Source organism: Peromyscus californicus, unplaced genomic scaffold (genome assembly GCF_007827085.1).
Source record: "Peromyscus californicus insignis strain IS unplaced genomic scaffold, ASM782708v3 Scaffold_15__1_contigs__length_86483966, whole genome shotgun sequence".
Lineage (NCBI taxonomy): Eukaryota > Metazoa > Chordata > Mammalia > Rodentia > Cricetidae > Peromyscus > Peromyscus californicus.
Window position 1 is genome coordinate 20,652,383 of NW_026294447.1, and position 16,130 is coordinate 20,668,512.

The 16,130-nt window shown below is 38.8% G+C and overlaps 1 protein-coding gene across 9 annotated transcripts in view; it reads left to right on the top strand.

The window, feature by feature from the left end:
* Positions 1-16,130, top strand: part of G2e3 (G2/M-phase specific E3 ubiquitin protein ligase) — a 37,131-nt gene extending 21,001 nt beyond the window's left edge. For 8 of the 9 annotated variants that reach the window (XM_052738477.1, XM_052738482.1, XM_052738476.1 and 5 more), the window contains 8 exons: positions 2,174-2,298; positions 2,404-2,533; positions 2,968-3,036; positions 4,163-4,470; positions 6,759-6,940; positions 8,578-8,750; positions 12,406-12,596; positions 13,738-16,130. In XM_052738477.1, coding sequence (XP_052594437.1) covers positions 2,174-2,298; positions 2,404-2,533; positions 2,968-3,036; positions 4,163-4,470; positions 6,759-6,940; positions 8,578-8,750; positions 12,406-12,596; positions 13,738-14,030 — 1,471 coding nt within the window. In that variant the 3' untranslated portion in view covers positions 14,031-16,130. The remainder of the gene's footprint in view (positions 1-2,173; positions 2,299-2,403; positions 2,534-2,967; positions 3,037-4,162; positions 4,471-6,758; positions 6,941-8,577; positions 8,751-12,405; positions 12,597-13,737) is intronic. The other variant, XM_052738483.1, reaches the window with a different exon arrangement.

A 16,130-nucleotide genomic window follows, 5' to 3' on the forward strand; every position in this document is an offset into this window, starting at 1 on the left:
TAGTTGGTCCTTACTAACACGGTAGGGTTTCTACATAATGAAATAGAGTTTTCCTCTTCGGGTGTTGGAAGTTTTAACTTGAGATGAAGTATGTTTCTTACTAAGCGTGTATGTTTACAGAGAAATTTCTGTAGTCAACATAGTAACCTTATTTGGGGAAATTTTCACGAGGCTATTCCAAGTTGAGAGGTGCTATTAATGTAAATTACACACAGCTCCTATAACAAAGCGCTGGAGACTGGGTGGTACTTTAGGGCTAGAAATCCAAGACCTAGGGACCTATGGCTTTTGCTTTCTTCAGAAGCTTTGCGAGGAGGTGATGGTAGGTGACACCTCCTCACTGTTTCTTCACGGTTGTTACTGTTACCTGTGCTGATGTAGTCTCCCTTAACACAGGAGGCTTCGGGTGCAGGAGACTTGTTTTGCATGAAGTGAGTCTCCTGTATAGCTCCTGCCTGTGAAGAATCACTGAGCACTGGCCAGCTTTGAAGCTTCCTGTATATCCCAGGCCCCTAAGCTGCATCTACTATTTGAGATTGCTGTCACTTTTGCCTTTTCTCTTGGGACACACAAAGCTGTTACTTGGATGCTTGCTTTATAATTGTTTGCCTTTCATCCCAATAAGACCAAGGTAGTGTTGGTAAAAGGCACCTTAGTGTAGTATGTAGCATGGGTCTGAAGCCAAGGTAGCCTGGGTTGGAAACTTCCCTCTAAGGCATACAGGCATATAAGCTCAGGGAAATTAGCCCTCTGTGGTGAGTTTCCTCTTAAAGACTATGCATAGTAGTGGCTTTTTCCACTTTCAAAATTGTAAACACCTAACATTGTATGTAAGGAATGTAAAGGGGGCCTGGAATGTCACAAACACTTACTTTAGCTGCCATCTTCCTCACTGTGAGTGAGTAGAACTGGTTTGTGGAGGCAGGGGGTGGGGTCAGGCACCTATGACCAGATGCTCACACATGCAAGTGTAGGCCCCTACGCCCTATCCATTCACACTCTCAGGAGGAAGAGGCCCACACAGCCAGCTGTTGGAAAAACAGCTACCCGACTTGCCACCCATGTTTCCACATATTTAGGGAATATATTTGTTTCTGTACAAAAGATTGTGTCCTTATTCCCTCACAATGTGGAAGAAGCTTCACATGTAACACCGTTATGGCATACTGTGTGCTGGCCTGTTTCATGTCAACCTGACACAAGCTAATCCTCTGAGAAAACGCCTCCATGAGATCCATCTGTAGGGCATTTTCTTAGTGATTGACAGGGAGGGCCCACCATTGTGGGTAGTACCATCCCTGGCCCGGTGGTCCTGAGTTCTATAAGAAAGCAGGCTGAGCAAGCCAGTACGCAGCACTCCTCCATGGCCCCAGGTTCCTGCCCTGTGTTCTTTCAGTGATAGTCCTATAAACACTTTCCTCCCCAAGTTACTTTTGGTCTTGGTGTTTTATCATAGCAGTGGAAACCCTAATACACACACCTATATGGAAATGTCTATGGATTGTCATATCACAGGTCACAATGGGAGACAAGAAGAGAGGCGTAGAGATAACAGAAAATATGAATATGAGCCAGGAACAAACTCTAGATTTGACTGCATTACACAGCACCTGAAATGTTTTTTATTGTTTTGGTTTTGGAAATACTGCATACCTTTGTACTGCAAATTGTGTATCAGACATAGTGAACAGTAGTCTCTCTCTGAATGTAATCTATCTCCAAATGTTAAGGAAAATGTTTTTCTCCTTATCATAAACCTTTCTGATACTTACATGCTTTGTTTATATGTATCTATCAGTATACATTTAGGTTTTTAAGATCAGGATTTTAGAGGAAGAGATTATAAACATTAAACGAAAGAGGGAAGATACTTTAGAGTCAGATGTGATATGGCATTCCTAGAATCCCAGCACTTGGGAGGACAAGGTAGCAAGATCACTGGCTAATGGCCAGCATGGGCTGCACAGTGACTCCAGGCCAACCTGGAGTACCTAGCTAGACCTGGCCTAAGTCATTCAGTACTTTAGTGGGGGAAATTCGATATTGAAGGCGTACGTAGTCTTTTCCTTCCTCTGGAAGGTTGGTGTGGTGTATGAAGGCCTGGACGTTAGGTGGTGATCTGAATGCCTCGCACTCACAGAACATGCAGATATACTTTTCTTTATGTCCGCAGCAAATGGGAAGTAAAGCGCTGTCACTGTTGCGGATCGAGTGGAACCCACTTAGCCTGCTCCTCCCTACAGTCATGTGAACAAAACTGGGAGTGTTTGGACTGTAGAAGAATCAGCTACAATCCAGGTAATAGTTTGTAATTTTGACCAAAGTTGCTTTTGTTTAAGTGCATGTTGTTGAAAATGTTTACCTATGTTTCTGTTAAGCTAACCTCGGGATTTAAATATGTAGATTTCCGAAAGGCCTCCAAACACCCATTAGCCAACTCTACTAATGTGACAGTTACTGATTGCCTGTTGGAAGAGTCCTCACCTAAGCTCCCCAGACAGTCACCTGGAGCCCAGCATAAAGAATTACTGAGGTATGTTTTTTGATTTTAGAAAAATAGAAAAATCACTTTGAAAAAAATTAATGATGTCAGATGCCACACACACTTAGGATATTAGCTGATCATACAGTTGTTGAGAAGAATGAGTTTTCAAACTGGAGGACCCAACATGGGATGTATGAAGTCAAGGAAAGGTGGGAGGAAACAGAATAGCTTGGCATGGTCACATACCAGTAGTCTTAGCTACATAATGAATTTGAGACCAGCCTGGGTTACATGTGAACATGTATATATCATAAAGAAAAGGAGGAGGGGAGGAGGGAGGAAAGGGGGGAAAAACAAGAAAGCAAGGTATCAGGCTACATTAATCAATTACAGTATTTTTCTTCTTTTATACTGAGTCATATAAAGTAATTTTAAAGATATAACATCCTGGAAAATATCTTTACAACATTATTCAATTACAGAGTAAAGCAAGAGGTTCAATTATCAACCATACCGTGTCCCTCTATAAAAGAGTCCTGTTTAGTACAAAGGTTGGTTTCTTGATATTATAGCCATTGTTTACTTTATATATAGTTAATGTCAAGATCCTTAAGTGAATAATTGCTCCTTACAAATTCAACTAAAAAACTCTTTATAATAATTTGTTACTTTTATATTAAAATTATTCATTGTCTTAAGTTCATATAGTTTGAAAATAATTTTAATATTTAGTTTTCCAAAGATGTTGCATTAGAGAAACTTGGCTGCTTGTTTCTGTTTTAGCATCCAGTCATATGCTTGAAGAGCATCCTTGACATTCCCAAGGAGCAAGGAGTCAACTGCTCTAAGAAAATGTGGCTGCAATGTGTGGGGGAGGACAGTGTGACAGATGAGTCATGTACATGAGTACATTAAGTTCTACCTACAGATGGAAACCCTGGGGCAGAAAGAAGTTAAGCTAACTCATGTGCTTCCCGTGGATGCTAATACACAGAGGTTCTGATTGTGCAGATGGGGCTCAAGGATTTGCATTTGTAACTAGTTCATAGGTGAAGCTGTTAGTCTAGACTAAAAGATATTTAAGGGAATGTGAGTTTTGTTAATAATATTAGTTGTATTATCAGTTATAGCTGTGCTGTTGAAAATACATTATTGATACAATTGAGTTGTTTTAGCTATTGGCTGGGAAGTGAAAATTTGAACTTCATACCCTTAAACTTGAATCCACTGAATTAGACATTCAAATAATCTTCCGTATTCTTGCAAATGATTATAAGTTGGTAGAAGATTAGATTGGGGGAATTTTATTTTGTTTGTTTTGTTTTGTTTTGTTTTGTTTTTCCGAGACAGGGTTTCTCTGTGTAGTTTTGGTGCCTGTCCTGGATCTTGCTCTGTAGACCAGGCTGGCCTTGAACTCACAGAGCTCCACCTGGCTCTGCCTCCCAAATGCTGGGATTAACGGCATGCGCCACCACCGCCCTGCGATTGGGGGAATTTTAAAGCAGATAAACAGGTAAATGTTTTTGGTTTTGGTTCCAGTATCATCAAAAGACTATCTTTTTAAGTTAAAAACAGAACATATAAAAACAAAAAGAACTACTACAGTAATGCTGTATAACTGTTATTCACATAAACTACTTTAAAGTAATGTTCTTTATTTGAATTTGTGTTTTCTAGGCAAGGCAACAAATTTAGGAGAGACATTTCAACAATATTGGTAGAGTTAGGAGTCCAAATTAAAAAGAAAGCTAAGAGATTATACATTAACAAAGCCAATGTGTGGAAGAGTGCCTTAGAGCAGTTCCAGAGTCAGAAGTTTAACCCTTCATGCACCATTGAAGTAGTATATGTTAATGAAAATGATAAATTTGGAAGAGAGCATCCTGGATCAAAGCAGGAATTTCTGAGTCACTTAATGCAACATCTTGAGACTTCACCTTTGTTTGAAGGGCCTTTGTCAAAGAACTTGACTCTAAATTCTCAAGGTAATTATTATTATACATCCTGAAGATAGCATGTCTCGCCAAAACTAGATAGTTGGTTATGGTTAAGATTCTTTAAGTATATCTGGAATAAATAATTTGCATTTGTTGATGAATGAGAATTTGATATTTTAAAAAGTTAAGATTTAAGAATATCTGGGGTGGAGAAATAGCTTAGTGATTAAGAATGCTTCCTGTGCTTACAGAGGACTCAAGTTTGATTTCTAGCACCCACATCAAGCAGCTCATAACTACCTGTAACTCCAGCTTTAGGGCATCCAACACCTATGCCCCCCATGGGCACCTGGCACTTTTGCACACACATAGACAACACACAAAGTAATTCTTACATCTGTATTATAGCAGTCTGCTTAATGATTTCACAATTAAATATGCTAATTTTGGACTTTATTCTTTTGAATATCATTTGACTAGCATCACCAAATGAAATGGATAAATTATTTGGGCTCTTGTTCATTCTTTTTGGTTTTTTGAGACAAGGTTTCTCTGTGTAGCTTTGGCTGTCCTGGACTTTCTCTGTAGAGCAGGCTGGTCTCAAATTCAGAGATCAGTCTGCCTCTGCCTCCCAAGTGTAGCCACCACAACTAGCCTTTGTTCATTCTTATACTTAAGCTGTGTGTGTGTGTGTGTGTGTGTTTACAACATGGAATTTGTGTTTAGTTTGTTTTATGATTCATGTGTAACTTTTTTTTTTTAAATGCAGTAAGGCTTAGCCCAGGGTCTTGGAAATGCAACACAAATGTGGGGCCACTGTCCTGGAGTCGACTCTTTTATATGTATTTTGTATACAAGGTTTTCCCTCCTTTTTTTTTTTTTTTTTTTTTTCCTTCTTTTCAAGACAGGGTTTCTCTGTGTAGCCCTGGCTGTCCTGGAACTCACTCTGTAGACCAGGCTGACCTCGAACTCAGAGATCTGCCTGCCTCTGCCCCCATTGTGCTGGGATTTAAGGTTTTCCTTTAAAAATTAACAACAGGTAATTCAGTATTCTTAGGAGTTTTTTTCCTATAACAAGGACATTGAAAAGGAGTAAGAAGATTTATTAGATTTGAGTTTCTTCCTTTATCATTGCCTGAAGCATGATGTTTTTTTTTATTTATAGTATAAACAGTTTAGTCCCCTTCCCCCCCCCCAAACTCTCCCAAATAATTAGTCATGTTAACTCAGGGTAGTGGTGGCACAGTGGAAGGCGCAGAGATGTAAGCTATGAAACCTGAGCTCAAGTCTGCGTCTGTCTATCTACCTAGTGGCTTTCCTTTCTATTACCCTCCCTGGACATACGTCTTTTTTTTTCCAGCTGTAAACTGTAGCTTCAAATTGGATTATTGTTGAAGATAGAATATTTTAAATATTACTTGTTAATAAATTGTTTTGAAGAACTAGTATAAGTAGAAACTAACGTTTACATATCTTCCTCAACCATCATCGTTGGTAAAATATTGTGAATAAGTTTTAAAAGAAGTACTTAAAGCTGTGAGTGTGTGGTATGGTAGCATAGAGTGTTGGGAGTAAATCTCCCTTGTTCTGATTCACTAGTACCATATGTATGAACTAATCTGATCAGATCATGAATTTGAACAAGAATATGTAAACAGATAGTGATTACAACATTATGTCTTACAGTTAAAATGTCACATAACCTGGATAGCCAGGAGTAAGGGGTGCTTTGTACTTCAGTGTATTCTAGTCTCATGCATCTGTAGTTTTTAACTAATTCAAGTTTGAGAAAATTTTACAGTATTGCAGAACCCAACTATGTATATATTTATTTAATGGCAGATAAAAATAAGCCAGAGGATTTACATTTATTGTGATACAACTCATTATAGTTACAATTTTAAAGATTTTATTTATTTTTTTTTTCATGTGAATGAGTATTTTGCTTGCATGTATGTTTGTGCACGACTTGTGTGCCTGGTGCCTTCAAAGGTCAGAAAAGGGTGCCAGGTTGCTTGGACCTGGAGTTAAGAGTTGATTGCGAGCCACCATGGGTGCTGGAAAGTAAAGTCATGTTCTCTGCAAGTGCCAAGCCATCACTCCAGCCTCTGGTTATCGGGATTTTATTTTCCCATAGATTGACATTTTTGTTCTATAATAGGATATGTATATCCAGGGAGAAGCTTTTCAGTAGACTTCTAGGATGTCTGGGATGGTTGCTTCTTATGGTTATTTTATCAATGTTTAGATTTTTAAGTTAATTTTTAGCTCTATATGTCTTCATTGTAAATGATGGTTAATTTAGATACTCAGTTTATTTTCATCTGTATTTACAGCTCTGCAAGAGAACCTTTACTATGAAGCTGGCAAAATGCTTGCCGTTTCTTTAGTTCATGGCGGCCCTGCACCTGGTTTCTTCTCTGAAACGTTGTTTAACTGTCTTGCTTATGGACCAGAAAATACCCTTCCAATATTAGATGATGTTTCAGACTTTGATGTGGCACAAATTATAATCAAGGTAAGAAAAATAATCTATTTATTAAAATGTGAATTACATTCCAGCTGCATTTTAATATAAGTGATAGCTGTGGTATGTTTACCCAAAGGGTTCAGAACCAAGTCAGAAACCAGTCTAGCTGGGCATGGTTGAACATGTTTATACAAACCTCACCATTTAAGAGTTCAAGGCCTGCAGCAGCCAGAAGAAGACATCTGATCCCCTGAAGCTGTGCGTGCCACCCGATTTGTTTGCTGGGAACAGATCACCAGTCCTGAAAGAGCAACATGTGCTCTTTTCTTCTGAGCCATCTCTGTACCTACCCTTTGTAAATTTTAGAATCGATTTGTCAAGCCCAACATGCTTTTATTTTTACTTATTATATGTGTGTGTTGCGTGCCTGTCATGGCTCACATTTGGAGGTATGAAGACAATGCAGCTTTCAGCAATCAGTTCTCTCCCTCTACTCTGGAACCCAGGGAGGAATTCAGGTCTTCATCCTTGTGTGGCCAAGGATTTTACCTGCTGAGTCATCTTGACAGCACACTAATATGTTTTATAAGACAAAAGCTAATTCCTTCTCCCAGTCCAAAGATTTTCCTTGCTTTTTCCAGAGACATTTTTATTTATAAGAAAAGAGATCATTTTCATTCTTTCTTACTGTATTTTCCCAAGTATATCCAAAGTTACCATTATATAAAAGTGGCAATCTGACTTTCATTGTTTCTAATGTGACTATTATATCAAACTCAAATTTGTATTCTAATATATCTACCAATTCTTCCAATTCATGAAATACTATGTGTACTGAACTGTTTTATCATTGAAGACAGGATACTGAATGAATAAATATCTTAACCTCTGAATTTAAGTTTTAGAAAAAGCACAGAAGATGAATGTTACTATACTATACGGCCATGGAGTTAGACAATGTTTCAGTTATATATAAGAAAATATAGATGTTTAATGTTTTAAAATGTTTTAATGTTTTAAACATTGTAAAATGTTTAAAATCTGTTTTCTTGGGTTGTAGAGTAGGAACTAGCAAATTATAGCCTGTAGGATTCGTTGGATGTGGCATGTGTTCATGCCATAGTGCACATGTGGATGTCAGAAGGCAACCTGTGGGTGTTGATTTTTCTCTTTCCATCATGTGATTTCCAGGATCGAAAAGGACCTCTAATATATTTCTTGGCATAATTTTATTCTACCCTGTTGTACTGAAGAGTTGACTATAGGGCTGGAGAAATGGTTCAGCAGTTAAGAGTGCAGACTGTGGCTTGGAACAATGCTGAACGCCTTCAATCCCAGCTCTTGGGGGACAGAGGCAGGCGGATCCTATAACTCCTGGTCAGCCTAGTCTGCATAGAGAATTCCACACCAGCCAAAGAACTGCAGTTAGACACTGCCTCAAAAGACACAAAAAGAGATGGTGCTGCTTTTGGCAGTAGACCCAAATCATTCCCAGCACCCATGGCAGGTAGCCCACAACCACTTGAAACTCCAGATCCTATAGGCACCTGCATTCACAAGCACAAACCCACACACATACACGTTTTCTAAAAATGGAGTATAAAATATGTATCCATCTGAATTGTAGCTATCACTCGGAATAAATGGGTGAGGGGGCCCGACGTGCTTCTTCCCTTGTGTTACAGATAAACACCGCAGCTAATTTGAACAGTTTGAACTCAGTAATAAACGAATGCTATAGCTACCTAGAAGTTATTGGATGCTTAAGACTTATAACGACATTGAGTGATAAATATATGTTGGTAAAAGACATCCTTTTCTACCATGTAATTAAGAGAGTCCAAGCACCCTTTGAGAGGTAAGCCGTTTGTTTCTATGTTCAAGAGTCTCTCAAATTACATTTAAAGTGGTTATTTGGTAATAAATACAAATGTTTAATTTCCGAGACTGTTAATGCGATTTAAAATAATACTTTAAAGCTTAACCTCCCACCAGAAGTCCTATTCTAATTCTGTTTAGAATTACATGGAATGTGTTTTTCAAGGAGAAAATAATCAGCACTTCAATTAGTTGTGATTTTTCTAATGAGAACTCACTTAAAAGCTGTATCCAATTGACTGCGGTCTCTACTCGTGCATGTAACCACTATTGAGCTCATCTCCTCTGCTGGTAGACTAGGCTGGCCCCTATCTCAGATCCTCCTGCCTCTGCTGGGATTATTTGTGTGCTTCCACACTTGGCCGAACTTCCTTTTTTTTTTTCCTTAATTTATTCTTCTCTCAATAATCCTGATTGCAGTTTCCCCTCCCCTCTGTCTCCTCTTCCCTGTCCCTCGCCACCATCTCCCCTCTCCCCCAGATCTACTCCTCCTCCTTTTCCTTCAGTAAAGAACAGGCCTCCCAGAGATCTCAACCAAACGTGGTATAACAAGTTACAAAAGACTGAGTACACATCCCCTATCAAGGCTGGACAAGACAACTCAGTAGGAGGAGAAGGGTCCCAAGAGCAGGCAAGAGTCAGAGACAGCCCCTGCTACCACCGTAACTATAACATATATGCAAGGGAACTAGCTCAGGCATATTCAGTCTCTGTGAGCCCTGGTTAGTTGATTTTGTGGGTTTTCTAGTGGTGTCCTTGACCCCCTCTGGCTCCTACAATCCTTCCTCTCTTTCACAGGATTCCCCGAGCTCTGCCTAACATTTGCTGGGTGAAGCCTCTCTGATATTTATGCTAGATTCTGGTCTATGACTGTAGTAGAATATCATTAGGAATCATACCCACTGTCTTTTTTTTTTTTTCCAGTTGTGTTTGGTTCTATCCTAGGTCTCTGGACTATTTGACCTTTGGTTTCTGGCCCTCCAGGCAGGGTCAGGCATTGGCTCCTAATCCTGGTGTTGGTCTCAAGTTAGACCAGTCATTGGGTGGCCACTCTTACAAGTTCTGCGCCACCTTTATCCCTGCACATCTTGCAAGCAGGACATCTTGCAGGTCAAAGGTTATGTGGCTTCGTTGGTGTCCCAGTCCCTCCACTGGAAGCTTTGCCTGGTTATAGAAGATGGCCAGTTCAGGCTCTGTATCCTCCATTGCTAGGAGTCTTCTCTAGGCTCGCCCTTGTAGATTCCAGGGAGTTTCCGTTACACTAGGTTTCTACCTCACTTCTAAAACACCTGCCCCCAATTCCAGTTGTCTCTCACAGTATTCTCACTCTCCAACCGCCCCTACACCCTTATCCCCCATCCTGATCCCTCCTGTTTGCATCTCCACCCACCCCCTTAAAAAAATTATTATGTGGATGTTCCTGAGTGTATGTTTGAGCACCATTTCTGTACAAGAGCCCACAGAGGTCAGAAGAAGGTGTTAGATCCCCTGGAATGGGAGTTACACATGATTGTAAGCCACCGTGTGAGTACTGGGAACCAAACTCAGATCTTTTGCAAGAACAGTATGTGGGTGTGGCTATGGTAGGTGGTGTGTGTGTGTGTGTGTGTGTGTGTGTGTGTGTGTGTGTGTGTGTGTGTTTTCTCATGTGTGCTTGTGCGCATGCACGTTTGTGTGTTTACCTGTGTGTGTACCTGTATGTAGAGGCCAAAGGACAACTTCACCTCTTTTTTTGACAAAAGGGAGTCTCTCAGGCCTGGAACTCCTTCCTGGGGATCCACCTACCTCCATCTTTTTAAGAATGGGCTAACAAGAGTGCACCACAACATCCAGCTTTTTCATTTGGACTCTGGGTTAAGCATGAGGCCTGCTTGCAAGGAAACACTTTGCTGACTGAGCTCTTTCCCCAGCCCTTGAATGGCGCAAACCAATAGATACTTGTTACCATAAATATTAAGGACAGAAGTCAAAAATTCAAGTATGAGCCGGGCGGTGGTGGCGCACGCCTTTAATCCCAGCACTCGGGAGGCAGAGCCAGGCGGATCTCTGTGAGTTCGAGGCCAGCCTGGGCTACCAAGTGAGTCCCAGGAAAGGCGCAAAGCTGCACAGAGAAACCCTGTCTCGAAAAACCAAAAAAAAAAATAAAATAAAATAAAAATAAAAATTCAAGTATGAGTATGATAGAGCTTCAGCTTTTCTGAGATGTTCAGGAAAAAATTCTTTCTGAGGCATCACTTGGTTTATGGTTCTGTAACTTGGATCTCTGACTCATTCCCATTGCCTATTTAGGTGTGTCTTTTCCTAGTGTCATTGGATTAGGGCCAGCAATAACAATCTTAAACTGGATTATGTCTCTCAAAATCCTTTCCCTTAATTCTGTCTATGAGGCAGGTTTTTTTTGTTTGTTTTGTTTTGGGGTTTTTTTGTTTTGTTTTTGTTTTTGTTTTTTTTTTTTCCAAATTAAAGTACTAGGGAATAGTATAGGGAGACCAGCATGTAATTTACTTTTGAACCAGTCAGGTTTTATTCTGGCCCATTGCTATGCCAACAGTATGGAAAATGAACTGGGAAGGTTTACTCATTTGTCACATAGACCAGTTATATGTGTTTTATAATAAGGTTGTGGCCATGGTATGCTGAGAAATTTACAAAGGATTTCAGAATAGGAAACATAGGACTTGATATCTAAGAAGAAAGGAGACTTAAGGTTGATCTCAAAATTTAGCCATGCTGCGTTGAAATAATGGGACCAATTATAATTATTTGTGGCTCACATTTTGATATTATTGTCATTTGATTTCTTTGAGGCTTCTCAAAGCCTTTACCTCCCAGTACTGTTAAACTGTCAGTGGGGTTTCAGTGTCAGCGGCTATAAACATAAATTTAGAAGACAGTTTGACAACATGACTGGTTAGCAAAGTAAAAGTAGCTCCCTCCTAGGGGCTATGGCACAGAGTTTTGATCAGTTTTACAGTACCAGTCATCCTTTCTGCAGAGCAAGCCTTAAATCCAAACAAAGTGATTGGTTACCCCCAAAATAGCCTTGCCACTATGGTACCAGTGAACACATCTTGCCTGGCAGGTTAGTGTTGTGGTATGCATGGCCTAATCCTGGCTGAGACCATTGATGGTTTCTCCCTCAGCACCTTGCACAGCACCTTTGGCACTGTGAAAACTAATCAGTAGGGAGGGGAGGGCGTTGCCTGTGGGGCTAGAGATTGTGATTTCCCTGTTGCTAAGAGTCAGTGTTCATGGTGCCTCTGTCAGTAATGTTTTACCATGTAGTGGGTAGGCAACCAAGAGCAATGGCTGGAGTCACCATTTTGCAGACCTCTAAGCCACCCTACTTCCGGGAATTATTCCTAGGCTTTCCACTTCACAACCCTATTGTACTGTCAAACCATGCAAGGCAGTATTTATCACTTTGAATAAAACAGTTTCAAAACCAGTGATGTAAAATAATCATTAATACATTTCTTGTTGATTTAAAAGTATATCCTAGTATTTTATCTCATATCTTAATGCATGTAATAGTTTTTGTTGGACTGTTTTTTCAATCAGCTATTTATAAAATGCCAGATAAATTTCCTATACAATACACGTCTGTATATTGACTCATTGTTTCTCTTCTCAAGTTTTAAGCAGGGTCTGAAAACGCTTGGTGTTTTAGAGAAAATTCAAACTTACCCAGAAGTATTTTATAACATCCTTTGTCATAAACCTGAGAATCTTTCTGCAAAAATCCTTAGTGATCTTTTCACAATCCAGGGATTACCAGATGTACAAGCTTTGAGGTTTTGGAACAGTTACTTACAGGCTATAGAAGGTATGTGGATTCTTTTCAGTATATTTACTAGGTTTTTTGCTCTTGCCAATAAGAAAACTTAAATCTGTTGTTTGTATTTACAAAGGAAACAAGTTACCCAGCATACTTATATCATAAATGTGTGTGTGTGTGTGTGTGTGTGTGTGTGTGTGTGTGTGTGTGTGTGTAAGAAGGAAAGCAATTTTCTTGAAAAAAAAAAAAACTTAAAAAAAAATAACTAAAGCCTTAAATATGGATGTTAGTACCAGCAAAGAGCAGGTGTAAGGCTGATTTCTACTTCATCCTTTTAAAATCAACTGATTATTCTGTATCTACTTTATTCACTACTCAATTAGTATTTGTTAATAAATATTAATTATATTGTTTCTTTTTTTTTTTTTTTTTTTTTGTTTTGTTTTTGTTTTTTGGTTTTTCGAGACAGGGTTTCTCTGTGTAGCTTTGCGCCTTTCCTGGATCTCGCTCTGTAGACCAGGCTGGCCTCGAACTCACAAAGATCCGCCTGCCTCTGCCTCCCGAGTGCTGGGATTAAAGGCGTGCGCCACCACCGCCCGGCCTTGTTTCATTTTTTTTTTTTTTTTTTTTTTTTTTTTTTTTTTTTTTTTTTTGGTTTTTCGAGACAGGGTTTCTCTGTGTAGCTTTGCGCCTTTCCTGGAACTCGCTTTGGAGACCAGGCTGGCCTCGAACTCACAGAGATCCGCCTGGCTCTGCCTCCCGAGTGCTGGGATTAAAGGCGTGCGCCACCACCGCCCGGCATTGTTTCATTTTTTTAAAAGAGAAAATTTTATCTTTCAAGTTGAAATTTTCTTGAAATTTTTGGTTTTTACCATGTACTGTTTTCAGCATTTGTTAAGCTATCATATTAATTAATGATTACATAAAAGAAGGATATAATAAATAGGTAAGCTGGTTTTTTTTGTTTTGGGGTTTTTGTTGTTTTTTGTCATACATTAAGATTCACTTATTGAATGTACCGCTTAGGATACATTGTGATGTAGTTTGCCCTACATGAATGGTGGAGTCCATTCCTGCCATTGTTTTCAGTCTAGTTGGAAAGAGTCTATGCTGACAATATGTTTTGTAGATTTTTCTGTTTTCTCTAATTGCTAATGACTTTTAGTAATTGTCTCTAATTACTTTTCAGATGGTAAATCGGCAACAACAATGGAAGACATTCTTATTTTTGCAACTGGATGTAGTTCCATCCCACCTGCTGGATTTAAACCCCCTCCTTCAATTGAATGTCTACATATGGATTTTCCTGTTGGAAACAAATGTAACAACTGTTTAGCTCTACCAATCACCAACACATATAAAGAGTTTCAAGAAAATATGGATTTTGCCATAAAAGACACTCTAAGACTAGAAAAGGAAGAAGAGTCTCGATCACTCCCTTGGACATTAAAGGATTCTTCTAATGAAGAAATGCTTCTTTAAAGGCTGCTATTGATAACTGTATCTATTAATCATCACTTTTGAACATTCTGGCCAGCTTCTTGGCTCAATAAAATTTATGTCTCTCTTCTAAAGGGATGTTTTGGCTTCTGAACCACTGAGGGTTTGGTCAAGACATTCTGGTCGTATTGGGTGATAGCTTTCTGTTATTGTGCTTTCTTCATAACTTCAGTGTAAATATTCTAGAATGGTTGTGCGAACTATTCAGCTGTACAGGTGCTCAGCTATATCAGCATGACATAAGAAAACCTCTGTCCTCGCTTTTCAAATTAGATTTACCGGTATAGAATGAACGACATAGCTTTTGCAGTTTTCCATTTTTTTGTCTGTTTGTCTTTTTTTGTTATTTGTTTTTCTCTACATAGCCCTGATTGTCCTGGGACTGGCTATGTGAACAAGGCTGTCAAATTTCTATATTTTAAAGCATTAAATAGAAAAGTTGGAAAGTCATCTCATAAATCAGAGCTATGGATATGCTTTTCTATGGTTTAATTTTTAAATGTTTTTGTAATTAAGTGACCAATCCAACAATTAAATAATGACTAGCTGGAAATTCTGTATAAAAAGCAGAGCTATACAAATAACTCTGGAATTTATGGGTACTGCTGATATGTTTGCAGGTGTGCTTTTAAATGCCTTAGAAAGTACATTTTGTTCAATGTCTTGTATAGTCAGTGTGTCTCACATGTCTGAACAATCTCTGACTGTCGTGGTTTGGCTACATTACAGCTATTTATTATCAAGATCGTTGTACGATTGGTAAGATCTTACCGTAGCATTCTATATTTACTTTCTTTGCTTTCAAAAGTTACATTGTATAAGCAATAAATAATTTAAAACTACAAATAGTAAAAAAAAAAAAAACTCTAATTTTGCCACATAGATATGTGTAATGTATTTTGTATATTCTTTATAAACTATTTATTTTTCAATTTTTATTGTTTTTGTGATAGGGTCTGTCTATAGAGCCTTACCTGTTCTAAATGTGCAGTCCTCCAGCCTTAGTCACTTAGATGCTGGGGTTATGATGTGCACCAATGTTCCCAGCAATGGTTACTCTTTTGACTATATGAATAATACAAGAGTAACAGGAATCGTGTGCTTAAATCAGCTCGAGATATTTATATGTAGTCTCTAGCAGGGTATCATGGCACACACCTGCAATCCATGCTCTTGGGAGGCTAAGTCAGGAGGATCCAGAGTGACAGAGCAATTTTAAGGCCACTGTGGGCTACAAGAGACCCTGCCTTGACAAATAAGTAGAGGAGCCACCCACAGTAACGTCTTCATATTTGTGGCCTTACAAATCTAGTGCCCTAATCTATTATAAAATATAAGGAAGATGAAGCCCCAAGTTTCACTTTAAAATATCATGGGAGGTTAAGGGGGGAAAAAAAAACAGAACTGATTTGATATTGGTAATGTGCTTCTTAATGCCAAAGGAAAAAACTCAAATGTAATCATAGTATCATTTTGTCTGTTACCTCAGAACCCTTTGAGTTGTACTTAACAGAACTAATAAAGTTCCTTTTTTTTTTTTTCAGACTTGAGCATTTAGCATTAAGGCATTTCTTTATCTTGAATTACATTTTGCTGGATTTTCAAAAGTAATTAAATGATCCATCTTCGAATACTTTAAACCACAAACTCAGCAGGCAGGTTTAATTCCAAGTGTGTTGATAAGTGGGATCTTGACATCTTAACCTAGTTAGTTCTCACGTTTTAAAGGCTGTTGTGTTAGGATATGGAGCCTTGGGCTGCCTACAAGTTGTATTTCGCTGTTACTGCACTTATTGTATCTGTAACCAGGGCCTTAGTGGTAAGATGGTATCAGTAATAACATGATATTTACTTCTTAAAGTGAAACAATCCGATTGTAAAAGGTATTCTGGTTTGAAGGTTTTGTTAGCATGGACGTAGGTTAATCTTTACAATTGAGGCTTATCAGTGAAACTGCGTTACTGTGTCATAATTTTTCCTGTTCTGTGTTATAGCATAGTTCTTACATTCAATTTTAAGTACTTAGTTTCAGTATTATGAAGGAACAGTGTTGTGTTTGGTTAAGTAAAAAGCCTGCACTAG